This window comes from Dipodomys ordii, unplaced genomic scaffold (genome assembly GCF_000151885.1).
Source record: "Dipodomys ordii isolate 6190 unplaced genomic scaffold, Dord_2.0 Scaffold46, whole genome shotgun sequence".
Taxonomy (NCBI): Eukaryota; Metazoa; Chordata; class Mammalia; order Rodentia; family Heteromyidae; genus Dipodomys; species Dipodomys ordii.
In genome coordinates, this window is record NW_012267262.1 from 9948788 (window position 1) to 9971631 (window position 22844).

A 22844-nucleotide genomic window follows, 5' to 3' on the forward strand; every position below is an offset into this window, starting at 1 on the left:
TATACCACATTTTCTTGATCCATTCATCTACTGAGGGGCATCTGGGTTGGTTCCATATCTTAGCTATGGTAAATAATGCTGCAATAAACATACTCGTGCTGGTAGTTTTAGTATGGTCTTGTTTGTGAACAGGAATATTTTTACTTATCTCTCTCTCTCTCTCTCTCTATATATATATATTTGAGATAGGTTTTCACTATGCAGCTAATTAACATTTGTCTCAAATTCACAATCTTTCTGTCTTAGCCTCCAGTCCAGGCATGAATCTACATTTGGTCATGTTTGTGTTCGTTTTTATGTAAGAAAACTATCAAATTTACTTGAACATAAAATTCCATTTCAAGTTTGTGTTCTTTTTTTTTTTTTCCTGGTTTTAGGGTTGAACTCAAGGGAGGGTCTAAATACTGTCCTTGAGTTTTTTTCCCTAAGGGCTCACACTCTACCACTTGAGCCCCAACTCTACTTCTAGTTTTTTTGGTGATTAATTGGTGATACTAATCTCATAAACTTTCCTGCCTAGGCTAGCTTCAAACTGTGATCCTTAGATCTCAGCCTCCTGAATAGTTAGGATTACAAGGGTGAGCCACCAGTGCCTGGCTTTAAGTTAGTGTTCTTGCAAGGCTTTTGCCAGCTTTTAATTCACATAAGAGGTAAGGAAATATTAATGTTATTTTAAACTAGCACTAGAGAAAATTACTGGACCAAAAATATGTGAAAGTCAGGTGTCATAGCAAAAAAAAATTGTGCTGATTTTTACATGTTGATTTAATATAGGCAGTTTTGATGGAATAGTTTTTATTTGTGCCAGTACTGGGGCTTGAACTCAGGGCTCTCATTCTCACCAGACATTTTCTTCATGGTGGCACCCTATCACTTGAGCAACACTTTCACTTCTGACATTTTGCTGGTTACTTGGGAATAAGAACTCATGGATAATTTTTAATCCCAGGGCTAGTTTCAAACCATGATTCTCAGATCTCAGCCTCCTGAACAACTATAATTATAGATAGGAGCCACTGGCACCCAGCAAATATTCATATTCTTTTTTGAAATGGTATTAGGATCTCAACTCAGGAGCTTCTACTTACTAGGCAAGTACTGTACCAATGAGCCACATGTCCAGCCTTTTTCTTTCCTGATTATTTTTGAAAGAGGGTCTTCCTTTCTGCCTAGAGTGTACCTAAACTGTGTTTCATTTATTTTAGACTAGGATTATGGGCATAAGCTACCAGTGCCTGGCTTATTTACTTCTTCATAACACCATTGAAAAGACATTTTTAGTGTTTCTCTAATAACTAAATATTTTATAGTACAAAATGTGTTGAATACTAATATAGACAAGACTATTTGTTTATGTAGTATTCAAAAATGTCAATTTTTATGTTCAACAATGAAAGACCAAAATCAAAGAATTAAAGTGTTTAGAGAAGGGGCTGGGAAGGTGGCTCAGTGGTAGAGTGCTTGCCTTGCATGCCTGAGTCCCTGGGTTCGATTCCTCAGCACCACATGAGCAAAAAAAAAAGAAAAAAGCTGGAAGTGGCACTGTGGCTCAAGTGGTAGAGCGCTAGCCTTGAGCTGAAGAGCTGAGGGACAGTGCCCAGGCCCAGAGTTCAGGCCCCAACCGGACAGCCCCCCCCCCCAAAAAAAAGTGTTTAGAGAAGCAGTACAGGAAAAAATAATGCTCTAATTGCTTAGATTTAATTTCATGATATATAACTGGGCATTTCTATACTTAGAGCTAATGTACATATTTTTGGTACAAGAAAAGGGAAAGATAATCTTATATATGATAATTAGTTTAAAACTGTATATAACTAAAAGACAAGTAAAGGCTAAAAAGCCTCAACAGTCTTAAGATATATAACTATTTGGCAATTTATCCGTCATCCTTTGAAAACTTGTTCAATACCTCTTGTAGTCAAAGCTCCTTCAGAAAGTGTTAGCATTAGGACGTAGCTCTGAAGAACTGTACTCCTAAAAGAAACCTTTTTTGAATAATATACATGATGTTGTGAAAACTTTTTTTTTTTTTTTTTTTGGTCCGGTTGTGGGGCCTGAACTCTGGGCCTGGCGCTGTCCCTCAGCTCTTCAGCTCAAGGCTAGCGCTCTACAACGTGAGCCACAGCGCCACTTCCGGCTTTTTTCTTTTTGCTTATGTGGTGCTGAGGAATCGAACCCAGGGCCTCGAGCATGCAAGGCAAGCGCTCTACCACTGAGCCACCTTCCCAGCCCGTGAAAACTTTTAAGAACACATATGATAAGTATTCTTCAGTTAACTTTCTTATTTAAGGAATTTTCTTGATCATTGCAAATGTAGTGATGATGATCTCCCCCCTCCCCGCCAAAAAAACAACCTTGTATGGAATGTAAACCTAAAATAATAAAAATTCCATTTTTATCTTAAAGTAACTAAATACTTATTAGTGCACTGATTTTTCATGAAACAATAATATATACACAACTGACATATATTTAGAAGATTAAAATACTAGAATTTTATATTATATTCTTTTTGTTCTTTATTTTCTATTGGTCATAGCCTTGAACACAGGGCCCTAGGCCCTGTCACTGAGCTCTTTTTCTCAGAGATACCACTCTACCACTTTACGCCACAGCACCAGTTCCAGCTTATGAGTAGTTAGGTTAATTGGAGCAAGAGTCTCACAGTGACTTTTCTGTTCTGGCTAGCTTTGAACCACAGTCCTGAGATCTCAGCCTCCTGAGTAGCTAGGATTAAAGGCGTGAGCCACTGGTGCCCTGCTTTTTTTGTACTTTTAATGACATATGAAGCAGCTATCTAGAGATAGCTTTCTTTACTTTCTTTACTCATTGCGTTAGTTTTGGGTATTATCTTGCTGTTTAACATGAGCAGTACAAGCAAAGTGGGCAACTAGGATGTTCTAAATAAGCTTAACTGGTTTATTTGTTTATTTTGTTTTTGTGCAGGCTTGGCTTTTTCGCTTAAGACTAGAGCTCTTCTTCTTAAGCCACAGCTATACTTCTGGCTTTTTGATGGTTAATTAGGGATAAGAGTCTCACAGACTTTCCTGCCCAGTCTGGCTTCAAACCTCAATCCTCAATGCTCAGCCTCCTGAGCACTTAGGATTATAGGCATAATTTTTTTTAAATATATGATCAGGATAAGTAAATGATTACCAGCAGGAGTGTTAGAGCTATATTGATGTGTTAACCTAATGCCTGGAACTTACAATATTTTAAACACCATATTAAATTAATAGTTTAAATTTAAAATGAATTAAAGTGAGACTGCATATAAGAATATTTAATAATTGAAAATGATTAGCAATTTTATAATAACCTAGTTTCAGAATGAGTAAAACTTCATTAATAATAAGGCAAAACATATTTGTTTACTCATAGCAACAGGATCATTAATAATGAAGTAAGTTAGTAAAACATGAAAAATTATGGTGACTTTAAGCTTCTTTTTTATGAACACCAAGATTTCACAAGTATAACTTTGTAATACCCTTATCATTTGAAAGCATTATTCTCCAAGAATACACTTTTACATTTTTGTCAGCTTTGAACAAATATACACTATATTTGATAGTTTAATTGATTCTTCAGTTTAACTAAAAGATATTAGTTTATTCAGAATTAGAAAAATAATATTATTTTCTAGATGGTATGCAGTTTGAATTACTACTACAAATCTTTATTTTCCTTCTGTTAATTTGATATTAAAGATTCAAGAGAATATATTTGCCATCCATTTCTTAAACACTGATCACAGATTCAAAGCTAGAATACAGTGACTGATCACTGCTCTTTCTGCATTGTAGTACACTATGAGTTTTCAGAATAGAAAGAATATAAAAAAATTTCAGATGAAACAGTTTTGACACAATGTGGAAGAGATAAGAGTGAAAGTAAAGAACTGACAGTTCAATGGCCAAGTATACTATTGAACATCCTTATACATGCTTAATACCTTATATTTTACTATGCATTTTACTTTTTCCAGTAAATATATACTGTATCCCCTTACAACTATGTTAACACTGTCTATGATATAAATACAAACATAAGCTAAACCTTTGTATACAGAGCTGTAATGAGTTCCTTCATTTCTTTCTCAGATTTTATTTTCTTAGACAATTATTAGACAACCCATACACTGTTCAAGGCTTACTACTCTGGAGTGCTAGTTGAGCCGGAAATTTGCTGTTTGACCCCAGGGTTTCCGCTCTTTTTCTCCCCCCTGACTACTGTGAGAGCTTATTTAAAATTCTAAATTCTTCCCTGGCAGCCACAGTTAGAGCTTCTTTGGCAAACTGAAAGGACTAAGAAAAAGCATGCAAAAAGCTCAGCACTGCTTCCAGTGACCTACATTTATAGCCAGCTTTTAAAGATGGCATGTGCTTGATTTTCCAGTAGAGAAATGAAGGGTAAGATAAAAATTTAAAGAAAAATAAACCTACTCTGCTCTCTCCATCCCTAGCTAGTAAGAATTGCTGCTGGAACACTAAACACACATTAGATATTGATGTTTGTACATCAGTCAACAGAAGAAAGGAATTTTGCATGTAGAAAAGTTACACTTTGATGGTATATTTACCATAAAGAGGGTAAAATTAATTTGGAATCTGACCCTGGATTTTAATTTCTCTGTAATTTTCTAACAACCTGCAAGACCTTGTGCAAATTGCTTAAACTTACATTATTCCAGAGTTCTAAATTAAAAATGTAAAAATCCGAAGCTTTACTGTCTAAACCCTATTACAGCCTTAAGTTTGCATTCAAAGGTTTCTTGAACGCATAAAAATGGTTGTCCTTATTGTTACATTTAGATGTTAAAAATCTTAAAACTATCATACAGACCTTCATTATTTTTGCAGAGAAGCTATACAAAGTCAAAATGGGGAGTAGACTTCATTGTCCCCTGAATTTTTTTCAAAAGAAAAAGGCGGTCAGTCCTTTTGAGAGGGACAAATGACTTCAAGTTCTGGAAAACAGCAATAAAATCTAACAATAATATTTCATCTACTCATGAAAGTAACAAGTTATTCCACTTAATGGGATATGTTACACATGGTTGTAAGTAATATAGACAGACTATACAAAGGATAACTTGGCCATGTGTAAAGCCCAGACAAGGCATTCTCCTCAGCTAGTGCTTTGTTAATTACAAACTGACATAAAATGTAGCCTTAGTTTGCCAGATCCATCTTTTCAAATTATATGTTAATTAAATTAAAGGCCTTTAAAATATGTTAATTATTTCTGTAGATATTTTCCAACAGTCCATGTGTATAAGATATACTTTACTTTTACTTCTTATAACAAGATTAAGATAGAGCTAGGGGGGCTGGGAAGGTAGCTGAGTGGTAGAGTGCTTGCTTTGCATGCATGAGGCCCTGGGTTCGATTCCTCAGCATCACAAAAGCAAAAAAAAAAAAGAAAGAAAAAAGAAAAAGAAAAGAAGCCAGAAGTGGTGCTGTGGCTCAAGTGATAGGGCACTAGTCTTGAGCTGAAGAGCTGAAGGACAACGTCCAGGTCCAGAGTTCAGCCCCCACGACTGACCAAAAAAAAAAGATAGAGCTAGGGTGTAACTCAGTAGTGGAGTATGTGCTTAGTATATCTGAAAGCCTGAAGTGAATCCTCAGCACTAAAAACAAGAGTAGATTATACCATACAAAGTGCTTTAGAATTAAAAGAAACAGGCATTTGCCTCTACTTTTCAGTTACCAGAGAACAGAAAGACCATCAGTATTATTCTATTGACACCAAATATTACATAGAAAGTAATTTACTAATTTAATAAAAATAACATTTGGAATCCCACATAGTCCCTGGATGCCTTAAGGACTTTTATTTGTAATATTTTTCTGTACAGTGGTATTATTCTGGAAAAATGAAATGACTACAAACAAAGAAAACTAGTCTTAGTTGTTTTTGAGCTAAGCATTTAGTTATGCAGGACTTTTTTTATTAATAAGTTTTCTTTAATTGTGAAAATACTGTACAGAGGGGTTACAATTATATGAGCAAGGTAATGAGCACATTTCTTATCAAGCATTGTTGCCTCTTCCTTTGTTTCCCTTTGCCATCCCTGCCCTCCCATCTCCCCCCCCACACAAGTTCTAAAGTTTGTTTTTCAACATAACGTCTTTTACATTTCATTGTTGCAATGGGTCCACCTGTATTCCTATTTAAACAGTTTGTTTTTTCCCTTCCCCTCCACAAATTATACCAACATCTAATACAGTTAAAACAGGGGTTATACCATGGGAGAGGGACATAAAAAGCAACAAAAAATCATCTTATAAATATGTTAGAAACAATAGCAAGAAAGAAAAAACATTTAAGTCCTTATCTTGGGGTTCATTTCGCCTAACATCAACTTATCTGGCCCTTCCTGCTTGTCTCAGACATATACTAGTTATTGCAAATAAGGGAAACCATGGGACCTATGTTTCTTTGGGCCTGGCTTACTTCACTTAATATAATTTTTCCAAGTCTTTCCATTTTCTAACAAATGGGGCAATGTCATTCTTTCTGATGGAGGCATAGAATTCCATTGTGTATATATACCACATTTTCTTGATCCATTCATCTACTGAGGGGCATCTGGGTTGGTTCCATATCTTAGCTGTGGTAAATAATTATGCAGGTCTTTTTAAATGAAGATAGTGTCTCACCCTATTCCTAATTGAGATTTCTTTGATAGTAAATACCTTTGAAACTGTACAGTATTTTCTTTCCAATTCTTTTCAACCTCTTTGACCTCTAAGTAAGAAGTGATATTGATAATAAAGATCATTGTCACATTTTCTTTTAAAATTTGGAATTGAGTCACATCAAGTATTTAGAAAATATCCTAGTTCATTCTTATTTGAGATACTTAATTTTGTGACAGATCTTTTAGTAACCTAACCTACTGTAATTCAAATAGTTACTGTAGAACATGTTTGCTTAATATGGATTGACATGCTTTTTGAAAATCAGGTTAATATATATTCAAATGCAGTAAATATTTATTGAAGGGATTTACTACACACAATTTTTCTAACTAAACCTGCAAATAACAATGATCAAATGAAACTTCATTTTTAAAAATATTTCATAAAATGTGGGGCTGGGAAGTGGATTAGTGGTAGAGTGCCTACTTCTCATGCATGAGTTCCTTGGTTTGATTCCTCAGGACCACATAAGCAGAAAAAGCCAGAAGTGGTGCTGTGACTCACGTGGTAGAGTGCTAGAGCTGAGGGACAACACCCAGGCCCAGACTTCAAGCCCTACAACGGACAAAAAAAATAAATAAATAAAAATAAAAATAAATTCATAAAACGTATCTTTATTATTCCTAATAGAAGCATATTGTTTACATATATATATATATATACACATGCATAGATGTATAAAGACATTTATATGTCTGTTTATAAACATGTATTAAATGTATATAATACATTTATATATAAACATCTATAATGCATAATTACTGATTTCACAAGGTTTCAACAGTAGTACTTACCTTAGTAGTAGCTTCTCTTCACTTTCTTTTTCTTTTTTTCTTTTTTTGTTGGTTGTTGGGCTTGAACTCAAGGCCTGGGAGCAGTCCCTGAGCTCTTTTGCTCAAGTCTAGAGCTCTACACTTTGAGCCACAGTGCCACTCAAGTTTACTGGTGGTTAATTGGAGATAAGCCTCTCACAGACTTTCCTGCCCAGGCTGGCTTTGAACCATGATCCTCAGATCTCAGCTTGCTGAGTAGCTAGGATTACAGGCATGAGCCCCAAGCACCTAGCTCTTCTCTTTACTCTCACTATAGAATTATTTACACGATACTGTCTTTTCCCTTTGAGTATGATTTGTATTGATTTACAATACACAGAATCAGAAGAAAGATTGCATTTGATAAATGAACCTTTACTTTGTAAAGGAAACTAACAAAAGAAAACTTCAAATAAATACTAATAATTCATCCTGTTTCTCTTTTAAGGAAAAGCGTGTGATTTCTTACTGCAGGCTTTCTTAAGAAATGTGTTCAGAAAGCACATTTTTTTTATGAAAAAGGAGTTTGAGAGTTTTGTAAAACATTATTAGGGGAACATAAAAGTGCTGCAGGGTAGGGAAGGCAGTCTGGGAAGTGATATATTTAAAATCTACTCTTCCTTAGGTTGTGAGTGAATAATTCGATCCCTGTATCTTTTCAAAGGGGCTCACTTTCTATATTTGTTTCTAATATTTTGAATTTTCCATCATGTGAATAATGAGGTCATTACAAATGATACCCAAAGTTTGCTACCATGCTATAATTTCAGAAAGCACATTTTGAAGTAATATACAAAACAGATTGTGTATTTTGACATAAAATTGGCAAATTCTATATCTTAGTTCAATATATAGAGAAATTGGTTTAAAAATTAATAATTACATGAACTCTAGGCCTGGGAGCTGTCGCTCAACTCTTCAGCTAAACCCTAGCGCTCTTCCACTTGAGCCACAGTGCCACTTCCAGCTTTTTCTGCTTATGTGGTACTAAGGAATTAAACCTAGGGCCTCATACATGCAAGGCAAGCACTAACACTGAGCCACCTTCAGCCAGCTCTGATTTTTTTTTTTTTATAAATGTATGAGCAGACATTGAAGAAAACAAGGCTGCCTGGGTCAAGATTTATATTGCTGCTTATGGTGCAAGCAAACTTTTTTTGTACGTTTTTATTGTAAAAATGCTGTACAGAGGGGTTACAGTTACATGAACAAGGTAATGAGTACATTTCCTATTGAGCATTGTTGCCTCCTCCTTTGTTTTCCCCCCTTCAATCCCTTCCCTCCTACCTCCACAACTAGCCCCCCCCTTTCCCTGCCAAAGTTGTAAAGTTCATTTTGTACATCTCATTGTTACAGTGGGTCAACCTGTATCCTTATTTAAGCGTTTTGTTTTTTTCCTTCCCCTCCCTGAATTAGAGAAGTGTATATACAAGATGCAGGGTACCGACATCAAATACAGTGAAAACAGGGGTTATACCATGGAGGAGGAACATACAAAGCAACAAAAAACATTATATATTATAAATTATAAATACACTAGATACATTATAATTACACTATAAATTATAGTACATTATAAATACACTAGAAACAATAGCAAGTAAGAAAAAAGATATTTGTGTCTCTATCTTGGGGTTCATTTTGCTTGGGGTTCATTTTGCTTAACATCATCTCATACAGTATATGTATGTAGCTTTTGGCCTTTTCTTGAGCAGACAAGACCTAGATAAGCCCTAGGTAAGAAATTTAAATCTGCCTGTATTTTATTTCTGAGCCTCATTACTAGATTAGAGTTCAGAGATGAATTACATGTCTAAAATGCTTTAGGATCCTTTTGTAATTCATACCTTTAATACATAATGTTTTAGGATGAAATATTTTTATATGATTAGATTATAATTTTCCTTAACTTTCCCTGCTTTCTAAATGCTTAATATAGACTTCTATTTCTTGTTTCTTGTGTTATGCTCCTCCTTCTTACTTATGAAAAAAAGAAGATGATCCGATCTCAATATATTTTTTATTTACATTTTAAATGAAATGTGTTAAGTAAATGTATTTAAAAGCACAATTCTTATCCCACTGATTTTCTTTTCTATTTTCTGTTTCATGTATGTAATCGATGTAGTTGCCAAACAGGAACTATCATTTTAGCAACAGCTTCATTTGGGGGTTTTATCAAACCAATATTATAATCTTTCTATAACAATGTTAATTTGATAACTTTTATATTTGAGGAAACAATTAATTGCAATGAGATCAAAAGCCTTACTGTACTGAATTTACATTAAAATGTGCATGGAGATAAAATAATTTGCTAATTAGTAATCTTAAAATCCATTTGTTGAAAAAAAATTTAACCTCAGATTCCCTGACCTCCAACTTCACACATTTTCTATGACATTTTTCTAAATGTATTAAAAAATGAACAACTGAAGTTATTCCTTCACATGTTTTAATATTTTAAGTAAACAAAATGTTAACAATATACCACTAATATATACTTAGTTGTCTGGAATTCTGTCATTCAAATTATAGTTACAAGTCACCTTCATCTTTGGATTTCTTCTCTTTTCCAACTTTTAGAAATTAAAAGTTGCCAAAACACCAAACAAAATCAAGTAGCATAATTATTGGTACAATATACTTCCTGATACATGGATAATGCTTAAGTAGTATTAATTATACAGTTACTCTAACCTGCAAGGATCAAAGGATTTTATTTTTAAGAAGGATTTCTCATGCTGCATGGATTATGTTGCTACATAATAACCCATAGTACTTCTGCTGAATTGCAAAATAGCTTAGAGAGGAGTATGATGCCCATAGTTGGTGTAATGCATTGGTAATTAAGAGGGTGTGAGGTTAAGCTTCATTAACTGCTGAGGGATTGTATCTTGGGTTTTATTATGCCCTAGAGAATATAAAAAGTGAGAAGGGTCAAACTGTTGGAATCAGATTTTGTTTGTACATCTGCCAAAACAAAGACCATGTTGCAGTAGGCACAAAAGGCATGAATTGAAAATGGAAGCAATATATTCAGTATCTTATGGAGGAGGAGAAATGTTTCTGATGGAAAGATATACCAATACTGAAGTATATTTTGGCATCAATAATTTGGTTTTTATAAAGTGCTTTAAAATTTTAAGCTGTTGTTTTTTCAAAAGTAATGGCACTTTTGTATTCATATTAGTATCACTACCTGTTTTACTTGATTAAAATATAAAGATTTAATTCCATAGAACTCTAGGCACTGAATTGGAGAAAAGAATGTAAAATTTCTATACTTTCTATTAGGAAAACTTTATACAATTGTACCTTTTGTTGCTGTGAGTTAAAAACTAAAGACTGGAATTTTCAGTACCACAAGATAGCCATGACCTTTGATTTATATTTGTGACAGTTGAATATTAAAGAGCTTTATTGTTAGCTCTTCAGCATTCCATTTAAATGGGGGATTTATGACCACATTAATTTTTTTCATTTGATTTGAAACACATTATATAAAGCTATACAATTATACCAATGATCATCTCTGACTAGATCAAGGAGTCACAAAAAAGGAGGGTAGACAGCTAGGAGCTGTCTACAGGTTTACAACTGTACTTAAAGCTGCATTGGAGTTACAGAGATCTGAACTCAACCAGTAACTTTTTACCCTGGCTGGTATCGAATGGCAAAAAAAATTGATGAACTTAAAAACTTACGTAACTGTAACCCCTCTGTACATCACCTTTACAATAAAATTAAATGAAAAAAAGAAATGTATTCATTACCTGACTTATATAAGTGTATCTTCTATGTAATATAACCTTTATAATAACAGTAAATATATTTTTAAATGTTTGCTTTCAAAGCATTGTAAAACTAGAAAAAATTATGTAGTGTAGTGGACTTCCTTTTAAAAGTTGTTTTGTATATAAGGCTTTTTGCATTTTCTTATAATTTTTTTTGTTTAACCTGACAATTTGCAATGGAAAGAACCCTTGAAGGATTTTTTTTTTCTTTTTCTTCAGTTATTTTTTCCCGAAGACAGTAGTTTCTACTATTTTTTTCAGATACACTATTCTACAGCTTGTGTAATTTGTTCATGTCACCTCTTCTCTATATTTTTTAGGAGTTTATTTCCCTTGACTCATTTTATTGTTGTTATGTTGTTGTGCTTTGTTAGAGATGAGACCAATGTCTCACATGCTCTACCATTGAGCTACATCCTTAGTACCTAATGGAAATTTTTGCTTTTATTATTGTGGTCTCTGAAAGTTTAAAGTTTGAAAGGAGAAAGTGAGGTTGGAAGTGTGGCTCAGTTGATAGAGTGCTAGCTGATGAGTGAAAGTGTCAGGTACTGAGTTTGAGTTCTTGTCTGAACCTAAAAACATAAAAAATAAAATAAAATGAAAGCAGAATGTACTTGTTAGAAAAATATGAGATAAAAAATAACTAATGAAGCCGGGCGCTGGTGGCTCACGCCTGTAATCCTAGCTACTTAGGAGGCTGAGATCTGAGGATCGCAGTTCAAAGCCAGCCCGGGCAGGAAAGTCCGTGAAACTCTTATCTCCACTAAACCACCAGAAAACCGGAAGTGGGACTGTGGCCCAAGTGGCAGAGCACTCACTTTGATCTGAAGAGCTGAGGGACAGCGCCCAGGCCCAGAGTTCAAGCCCCACGACCAACCAAAAAATAATATTAATAATAACTAATGAGGAAGTGGTGCTATGGCTCAAGCGGTAGAGCACTAGCCTTGGGCTGAAGAGCTGAGGGACAGCACCCAAGCGGAGAGTTCAAGCCCCACAACCAACAAAACACATACAAACACACACACAAGAAAAAGGTAAGTATTATTTCTTGGGGCTGGGAACGTGGCTATTTCTTGGGGCTGGGAACGTGGCTCAGTGGTAGATTGCTTGCCTCACATGCATGAGGCCCTGGATTCAATTCCTCAGCACCACATAAGCAAAACAAAACAAAAAAAAGCCCAAAGTGGCGCTGTGGCTTAAGTAGTAGAGTGCTAGCCTTGAGCTGAAAGGTTGAGGGATAGCGCCCAGGCCCAGAGTTCAGGCCCCATGACCGAGGGGGGGGGGGGGGAAATACTAATGAGTTTATGATAATTATATTCTTCTACAGAGTGGTTTTTGTATCAAATACCCAAATGCACAAATCACTTGCCATTTTATGCAAGATAGCAATAGTAAATATTTAGAGTTAGTAAAATTCAGAACTTCCTATGTATGTACTATCCATTTTGAAATAAAATGGAAGTTAAACAAAATTCAAAATGAAGTTCTGCCTTCTTATAAACTAAGAGATTAACTAAGGATGCTATGGTTGAATCGTAGCAAGAACCAATAAAGAGAATTGGTGGCTCCTGCCTGTAATCCTGGCTGCTCTGGAAGCAAAGATCATAAGGATTGCTGTTTGAACCAGTTCTGTGCAAAAGCCTTAAAAGACCTCATCTCAACAGAAAAAGCTACACTTGATAGCAGAGCCTGGCTTGAGTTGTAGAATGCAAGTGTGCATTTACAGACTTTTTCCTTGTCATTGTCTAAACACTAATTATATATATATATATATATATATATACACATATATGTGTATGTGTATATGTATATAGCATTTATTAAACTACAGATTATTGAAAGCATGAAAGTATGTAGATCATATATATACATATATATGTGTGTATATATATACACACATATATATATAGCTCATGTTATATAAGAGACATGAGTCTCCACAAATTTTGTTATCTGTGGGTTCCTGAAACTAATCATCAGCAGTTAACCAGGGACTACTGCACTGTCCATCACATCAGCCCCACAAATCTTAATGTTCCTGTATCAATTCTAAACTGCAAAGTCCAAAGTTGTATCTAAATATGATCATCTAAATCAGGTAGGAGTAAAATTTGCCACTTAGACTAATTTATAACAGTATAAAATTACATTTTATCAAAGCTCCAGACTTGCTTTGTAATTCTGTCTAATAAAAAAATCCTGTCATGTGTTTTTTCTTCTTCAAGAAACTTGTTTTGAAATACTATTATTTCTATAGTATTTCCTCACCAAAAATATCAGAAAAGAAAATGCTTTCTGTGTTTTTTATAGTCACTGTACATTATCTTCCAAAGCATTACATTAGAGTTCAGTAAATCTTCATTTAATCAAAGATTTTTAAGCTGTGTTTGCATTGTTAAGTAAATATAAGCTTGCAGGTATAAAGCTTACTTTTAAAAATAAACATCTTTATTCTTGGTTGTTACTTCCCTCCATTATTTTGGTGAATGAATTTCTTCAATTCTAGAATTGCAAACCAGTAATCATTGCACATGTATTTTATATTTACCTTGTGTCAGGCCTAACAATAATTACATATAATACATATGTGATGATTCTCAGACTTTGCTTTCAGTATATAAATTTTCTTAAAAATGAGCTTAGGGGCTGGGAAATTGGCTCAGTGGTAGAATGCTTGCCTTGCATACATGAGGCCCTGGGTTTGAATCCTCAGCATCACATAAACAGAAAAAAGCCCGAAGTGGTGCTCTGGCTCAAGTGGTAGGGTGCTATCCTTGAGCTGAAGAGCTGAGGGACCGCACCCAGGCCCAGAGTTAAGGCCCCATTACAAACAAAAAAAAAAAAAAAGAGCTTAGGCTCGTGATGGATTAGAAACTATCTTTTTGTTGTTTTACAGGAATTTAAGTGTAATTGGCTAATATAGGGAGAAATGGAAAAAAAAATTATTTCCTGCTTGCCACCTAGGAAATGAAAGTTAAAGATTCAAGATAGTGGTTCTTGCCTGTGACTTTTATACTGTGTGTATATGTGTATATGTGCGTGCATGCAAGTACCAAGGTTTGAACTCTCTTGGCTTTCTTGTTTAAAGATGGTACTTTGTCACTTGAGCCACATCTCCAATCCAGTATTTTACTGGTTAATTGGAGATGAATCGAACTTTCCTGCCTGGACTGACTTCTAATCTTGATCCTTTAGTCCTCAGCTTCTTGACAGGCTAGTGTGAGCCACCAGCACTCATTTTTGTCTTTATACTGTGTGAGCTGGAAGAATGTCCTCTTGCAACTCTTAATCCTGACACAGTGGTTCTGGATGGGTACATTGGGTGTGGCCTACATAAAAGGCAGGTAATCTTTAGGACTTCTTTTTGATTAACATGCCTTCCATCCTTTCTGTCTCATTCCTAGAGAGTTTAAATTTTTCACCATTTTAAAGGAGAGATGAAGATAGCCACTCTTATGCCTCCCTGACCTGTATCTTAACATCGTAGTTCTAATGTCTGAGTCTGGCACTCTTGATATTTGTTAAATATAATTCAGTTTCCCTGTCTCGTCATCTGTCTATTTTGCTTCATTTTCCCTCCAATGATGTTGGTTTCTTTTGCTCTTAAAAAAGGGTGTAGAGGGTGAAAGGGAAAACCAAAAAGTCATTTTCCTACCTGATTTTAGGAAGTGATGTGGGAAATTCAGTTAGCAAAAATTTTTGATTGACAAACTGACAATGGGACCAGAAGACATCATTTATGCTTTTACCATAAACTAGGAGTGTAGGGCATCTTTTGATCTTTGTGGTATGGTCAACACTAACAATCTTGCAATTCTGTTTAGAAAGTAATCCAAGAAAGCCAGTTAAGGTACAGTTAACTTGTGAGTTGTACCCAGTTGTGAGGTGGCCCAGTTAACTTGTGAGATGTACCTTTTAGCTAGTGTACAAATTTTAGTCACTGATAATGGTTGGGGGCTTCCTTCAGCTTCCCAGTTTCCACCTAAAAACTTCATGTTTGATATAACTCGTTCTTTCGTTTCATAGTTGCCTGTATTATTATGAATTAATGCTTAATGTTAAGGTATAAGTTTTTTTTATAAAAGGCAGAGTTACATACTTTTGCTAACATCAAGATTCAAGAAATTGTCTTTTTTACCATAGATGTTCAATAATGTGTCATTTGTTTTCTTAGGAACTCCCTGCACCGTTACGTGATGACAATTCAAAAAAGGAACTTGATGAAGACATATGTCATAAAACAGCAGAAAATAATACAAAGATGAAGATAGCTTGGCGTTACCAATTATTACCCAAGATGGAGGCAAGTCAATATACAAACTCTTTCTAAAATTTGCAAATGCATTTATTTCCATTTTATACAACCCCTTGTGGTACCTCTTATTTTTTAATGCAGTACAAACTATATTCATTAGTTTAAACACTTAGATAGTTCATTTGTCGATTATGTGCTAAAAGTGATGCTTTTCTTCCAAATAAAATGATGGCAGATTGGTTTTTTACTAGTATATGCTAATCATACTGAATGAGGTTTATTATAACCTTGTACATATGTGTGTGTGTTCATATATATAATGTACTTTTATCATTCACACATACAGAGACACAAATACACACACACACACACACACACACACACATTGCCTTATCTGGGAAATTAAATTTTTTTTCTTACAAAAATGTATTATTTTATTTCTTCTATAATCCTCATATAGAATGCTTTATTACAGGGTTAAAAGACAGAGTAAGTGATATCATAATCACGCTATTTTATCTGTTATGATTCCTATATTCAATATAAGAGGTAGTTATTTAGAATTATTGTTTTCATTCCTATACATTTTCAAAGATCACATTTTATAACTCAGCTACTTGGTAACCTTCCCTATCTAGATACGAATAAGAGACCAGAAATGGAAGAGAAATTTCTGAGAACAACAGATGTCATTGATTCTGTCCAGTGAAACTCATGAACTGTTCTCCTAGGGAAGGCTTTGATCGTTTAAAATGAAGTTCTTCACCTGATTGTTTTCTTTTCCACTTTTCAGAAGACTTTACTATCTTCTGGTCTTTATCATTTTGGTAGAAAAGAGAGAAAAATTTAAATCTAAACAAAACAGTTTTCATAGTCCATCCTAGTCTCTGCTCTTCCACATTCCATATTCCAGTATTCCATGTTGTCTTTTCTGAGGACAGAAGCTCCTCGTCCAGCTTTTGGTGGTTAATTGATGTTAAGAGTTTCATGGACTTTCTTGCTTATGATCCTCAGATCTCAGCCTCCTGAATGTCTTGGATTATAGGCATGACCACCAGTACTGGGCATCACAGTATATTTTTAATACCAAAAATTAAAATAAATCCAGATATTCATCAGTTATTACAACTAATGTTGGGTTCATTTTCATTTTAAAAAGGGAAGTTCTCTGTAATCAGAAGGTGTTAAAAGCATAATCTCCCTTCAAATGCATTTGAGAACTAGGTATAAGAGACCAGAATTGGCTGGAAAGGTGGCTCAGTGGTACAGCTAGAATGCATGAAGCCCTGGGTTTGATTCCTTAGTACCCTGTACACTGAAAAAGCAGAAGTGGTGTTATGGCTCAAGTGGTAGAGTCCTAGCCTTGAGCAAAAGAGCCTTAGGAACAGTGCCAAGGCCCTGAGCTCAAGCCCCAGAACTGGCACCAAAAAAGAAAAAGAGTCAAGGATATATGTAGCTAGTCTGCTTCAGAAAGTATAAAAAGTGAAAAAGTAAAACAGACTAATATAGAACTAGCACTTGAGAACCCTAATAATAAAGAACTTTATTTATGTAATTGAATTTAATAGTGACTCTTAGGTGAAGTGACTGTTCTAATTTTTGTGCTGATCATTTTGCAAGTTAAATAATGAATCTAAACTCTAAGTGAAGTTTAGACTTTTGTACAATATTATCCTACTTGAGGTTTAGATTATATACATCACTTTTTGTGCCATTTACTTTTAGTCTTATCTTAGTTAGGCATTACTCTTTTCATTGGTTATTTATATTCTTCAAATGATATTGCTAATAACAATGCAAGCAATTGAAACTTTAAATCTTCTCTTACAACTGCTTATTATAAATCTCTTTAGAATTGAGGAGAAAACTTCTTTAATTCATTGTCTATGAATTATAATGTTGAATAATATTCCTACTTCCATATACATATGTGTGTGTATATATATACATATATAAAGAGAAAGAGAGAGAGATGTGAGAATGGTTAATTCTACTCTTTTAAAGTATCATACAATCCTTGGTTTAACTTTGGTTAAATTTCTTCAATATATATGTACTTTATTACTAATAATCAGTGTCTTTGGCTCAAGAGGAGAAAGAGACTTTGACTAATTTGTTTTACTAATATCTAGTGAATGTTTTACAGTTACTTGTTGGGTGATTTAATTATATAATATTTAAATTAGATGTTAAATTACTGATTTTATAGCCAGCAAATTTATATTTTTTATATTTACAAGTGTGGTCAAGGCTTAGAAAATAGAATCATCTTTTGTTATTTTTTTCATATAATTAACATGTATACACCATTATAGTAATTTTATAAATGATCATTTACCAAGATTGATGGATTTGGTTCATAATTTATTATCATCTACTTTATAAATCTAGCCCTTACTTTGCCAGCCCAAGTTTAAGAATAAAAAAAAAAAGGAAAGAAGGTGAGGAGGGGAAAATACAAATTGAAAAGTAGGTATGCTGTGTAACGAAATTGTCCTTTAGTATAATCCTTCCTTAAGAATTTTCTCCTAAATGGAAAGACTTGTAAAAAATTAAGTGAAGTAAATCAGACCCAAAGAAACATAGGTCCCATTGTTTCCCTTCTTTGCAATAACTAGTATATGTCTAGGATAATCTTAACAGACAAGCAGAAAAGGTCAAAAGCTATGTAGATATGACCATATAAAATTATGCTAAGCAAAATGAACCCCTAGATAGGAACACAAGAGGTTTTATCTTTGTCGATGTGGTTTTTAATGTACTATGGGATTTTTTTGTTTCTTTGGTATGTTCTTCTTCCCCCATGGTATAACCCCTGTTTTCACTGTTTTGGATTCCAATGCCCTGCATCTTGTATATACATTTTCTAATTTGGGGAGAGGAAGAGAAATAACAAAATGCGGAAACAGGATATAGGTTGACCCATTGTAACAATGAGATGTACGAGATACTATGTTGGTGAGTTAAATAGCTTATAGATTGACCCATTATAACAATGAGGTGTACAAGACACTGTTGAAAAACGAACTTTACAACTGGGTGGGGGGGAGTATAGTTGTAGAGGTGGGAGAGAGGGGATGGTAGAGGAAAAACAAAGGAGGAAGGCAACAATGCTTGATAGGAAATGTACTCATTACCTTGCTCATGTAATGCAACCCCCATATGGTATTTTTACAATAAAAAATTTATTTTTAAAAAAAGTTACTATGTTGAAAACAAACTTTACAGCGTAGGGAGGGAAGGGATGGAAGGGAAAAAACAAAGGAGGGGGTAACAATACTCCATAGGAAATGTACTCATTACCTTACTCCTGTAACTGTAACCCCTCTGTACAGTATCTTTACAATAAAACATATATACCTAAAAATTTTTTTAAAAAAAGAATTTTCTCCTATTACCATTTAGGAAATGCCAAATAATGTTAAGAATATACATACTGAGTCAGGAACTGGTGACTCAGACCTATAATCTTGGCTATTCAAAAGGCTGAGATCCAGAGTATAGAGATTTGAAGCCACCCAGGAAACAAAGTCCACAAGTCTCTATGTCCAATTAACCAGCAAAAATCAGGACTAGAATCATAGCTCAAATGGTAGAGCACCAGTTGAGTAAAAAACCTAAGCAAGCATAAAGCTTTGAGTTCAAAGCCCAGTAAAATCGCCACCACAGGGGGAAAAATAGAATATTCTTACTTCATTGAATAACAGTACCTTAGTAAGCATTAATCACTGCTTCTTTCAGTTCAAAGAATATGTCTTTTTTTTTTGTCAGTCCTGGGCCTTGAACTCTGAACTTGGCCACTGTCTATGCACTCTTCAGCTCAAGGCAAGCACTCTACTGCTTGAGCCACAGTGGCACTTCTGGCTTTCTAGTAGTTTATTGGAGATAAGAGTTTCACGTTCTTTCCTGCCCGGTCTGGCTTTGTACCATGATCCTCAGATATCAGCCTCCTGAGTAGCTAGGATTGCAGGCAGAGTCACTGGAGCTCAGCAGTGTATCATTTTTTAAATGCTTCTTCCTTATCTAGTTATTTTGATTCTCTCTCTCCAAAGTAGACATGCCCTCTATTCCCTGTCTAACCATCAAACCCTATTTCTTCCTCATAAATTGCTACTTACAGTGTATTCTGATATTTAATTTTTCAGTATTGTGGAGCTCTACTACCATGGGCTACAGTGGCTCCGTAGATTCATGACATTGTATTGGGCATTTCCTAAATTCTCATTACATTTTGGTTTTTTATCTTAGTGGCCTAGTCACAACAATCCTATATGTGACAAATATTTTATTAAGGCAATGTAATTAAAGGACACTGATGAATTTATGATTCACTAGGGAATTATGACACAATGATAATAAGAACAGTTACATAGTACATTACAGTTTACAGAATATTCGTTGTCAATATTGCATTTTATTCTCACAAGGACCTAATAAAATAATGATTAGCTTTATGTCTGATGATTGAACTGAGACTGAAATTGACTTAGGAACTGGTTAACTTTCTGTTATGCTATACTGAGAAACAAAAAATACCGCTAGTAACAGTCTTAATGTCTTAATTAGACTCTTTGTGATACAGCTCTTTTCTGAAAATTTTCTACATACTAGAGGTAAGAAGATATGGTACTGTCTTATAGCTCTGTTTTCTCTATACCCCAATGACAGTTTATTTTCTTTTAGCCTAGTGAATTTTTATATCCATTCTGCTCTCATCCACTGATGACAAAAGCTAAAAAGTAGTTTAAGTAAACTGTCTAATTATTTATGACATTTAGATATAAAAATACATCTGATTTTATAAAATTGACACTTTATGAATACTCACCATTACAACTAAAATTTAGTATCATTTTTTGAAGAAATACTTAATGTTAGTTTTATAGTTCTAAGTTACATGTGGGGGGGCGGAGAACTTGGAATATTGTTTTGTCCTTTAGTAATATATTTACTTTCTTTTTTCTGAATGCATTGTTTTCTTTAATAAGTAATAAAATTTTATGTGTACTTATAAATATCTTAGCAGTCATATCTAATATAAATTTTGAAATAAAAATTATGAGAAAAGTTTCTAATTTTATTTTTACATTTTCATGAATTCTTTCATGTAAACTCACAGCATGAAATCAATCTTTTGCCTTAATTTATGGAAATGTGAAATGTCTATGACATCAATATTGTTATTGGAAACATTAATAGAGACAGTAACCCAAAAAGCATCCCTAGCTTCTTAGCAGTTTAGTAAGTTTCCAAGTGTATAGGATTTCAAGAACTTTTAGTTTGCTGATAAATTTATTAACTCAAACTTAAAAGAAGTGAAAAGTCTCTTTTCTCTCTCTCTCTCTTCCCAGGGCAAGTCTGCTAAAATAGATTATTCATGCTTATTTGATTCAGGTAGGCTTTTGCAAGCTTCCCTACTAGGCCTGGGAATTTGGTACATTGAGGCCTTTTCAGAGGCTTCTGACATAGACCAAGCTTTTATTGCATGGTGTTTTATTATAGCCAAATCCTAGTCTCCACCCAGTTTGTAGGCACTCTTATTCTTTCGAATCAAGAAAGGTTATCACCTACCTTAATCCATGCTACTGCATGGATTAGGGACACCAGTGTGCCCCAGGATTCTCAAAGAGGATCCTGGAAACTTCTGTTTTTTTTCTTTTTTGCTGTCTTTACTAAATTCTATTGGGCCTCAGAGGGATTTGCATCCGAAATGGGCAACCTGGTGTTTTTCTCAATGAAGACATCAGATCAAAGTTCAGTTAGTCAAGGCCTTTCAAAAACATTAAGGGGGCTTGGACTTATACAATAAAAAGATGAGCTCTAGCAGAGATTGCAGTAAAAACATTCTGAACTATAATCCGGATAAAGAATAGATTATAAGCCAAAGAACAGACCTTGTTTAAATTGTTTTAGACTAATAACTTTACATTTAAAACTTCACACCCTATTTTTAAGAGACTTTAAAGTCTTATAATTTATTTGTCAATTAGTCAAAAAGGACAAATCATGCTTTGAGAGCCATAATTCTGTACATACTATTATTGCATTGAAAAAGTTAGATTAGGTAACTGATATCTTTCATTAATAAAAATAAGCAGTAGCTTATGGAAGCATGATCAGGCATTTTATTTAGAAAATAAATGCCAAACCCACAGACTGAGACAAATGTTCCAATTAGACTTAAACATGTTTTATGCCATGTTGCTGTATAATTTGATGTCTTTGGATATTTAATTTAATCTGAACTACTGGTCTTAAATGTTATGTAAAATTGTGTTTCTTATATAAAAATAATCACTTAGTAAAATATAAAATAAGGATCTATATATTTCATTTATTAAGGATTTCTGTTCCCATATTTCTTTAGATATTTTCTAGTTTTGTTGAACATTCTCAAAATTGCCTGTTTTGTTATATTCAAGACAATGTAAAAAGATAGGTTTGGGACTTTTACCAGAAGCTTTTGCTAGGTGAAAGTTGTTAACAATTCAACAGAGAGAAAGTAAGAATGAGACAGTGAGAGATAAAGCAAGTGTGTGTGTGTATAAGTGTGTGTGTTTATATAAAAGAGAGACAGACAGACAGACAGAGACAGAGAGAGAACAGAGAGATGATTTCTAATGTGTTCATTTAAATCAGCCCAGAATCCATCCAAAGCAATAAAATAATTAGTAGATATTTACTATGTTATAGTTAGTCTCCCTCTAGAAGAAAAATTTGTTAGACATATTATTAATAGATTATACAAAACAATTATTTTCTGTGAACTAATGATTATTCCAAGTTAAGATCAAACCAATATAGCTTATCTACACTCTCATACTTTAACATGTGACTTGTTTCTGTCTAGAGTAATGTAGTATATTTTATTCTATAACCTTAATTTTAACTTTATAAGGAATATTGAACCATGTGTGTGCACATGTGTATAAAATCTTGTAAGCATCTAATTTTTAAATGATGCTTAGTTTATTATATTGAAATACTTGGTTTATTTTTGGACCACTAACCAAAGTAATTTGGCTTAAGTTTTTCATTAGTTCTTAGCCACTGCACAATTAAGTTGTCATTAAAATATGGTATTATTTACAGACATATATATAATTACATTTTTAACTTAGAGATGTATACAGCATAGTTTCAAAAAAAAAAGAGGTGTCTAAATTTTTATAAACTTAGGAACCAGTAGCAGTGAAGAAAAGTGTGAGGTGAAAATTTTCCTAACTATACACAGTTTAAATAATAAAGGTTTTTATAGTCTTTGGAATTTAGC

The 22844-nt window shown here is 33.9% G+C and overlaps 1 protein-coding gene across 1 annotated transcript in view; it reads left to right on the forward strand.

Moving 5' to 3' along the window:
* The window catches only part of Elp4 (elongator acetyltransferase complex subunit 4), a 167787-nt gene that overhangs the window by 14224 nt on the left and 130719 nt on the right, over positions 1–22844 (forward strand). Inside the window, exon 4 of the mRNA XM_013019520.1 lies at positions 15491–15619. Coding sequence (XP_012874974.1) covers positions 15491–15619 — 129 coding nt within the window. The remainder of the gene's footprint in view (positions 1–15490; positions 15620–22844) is intronic.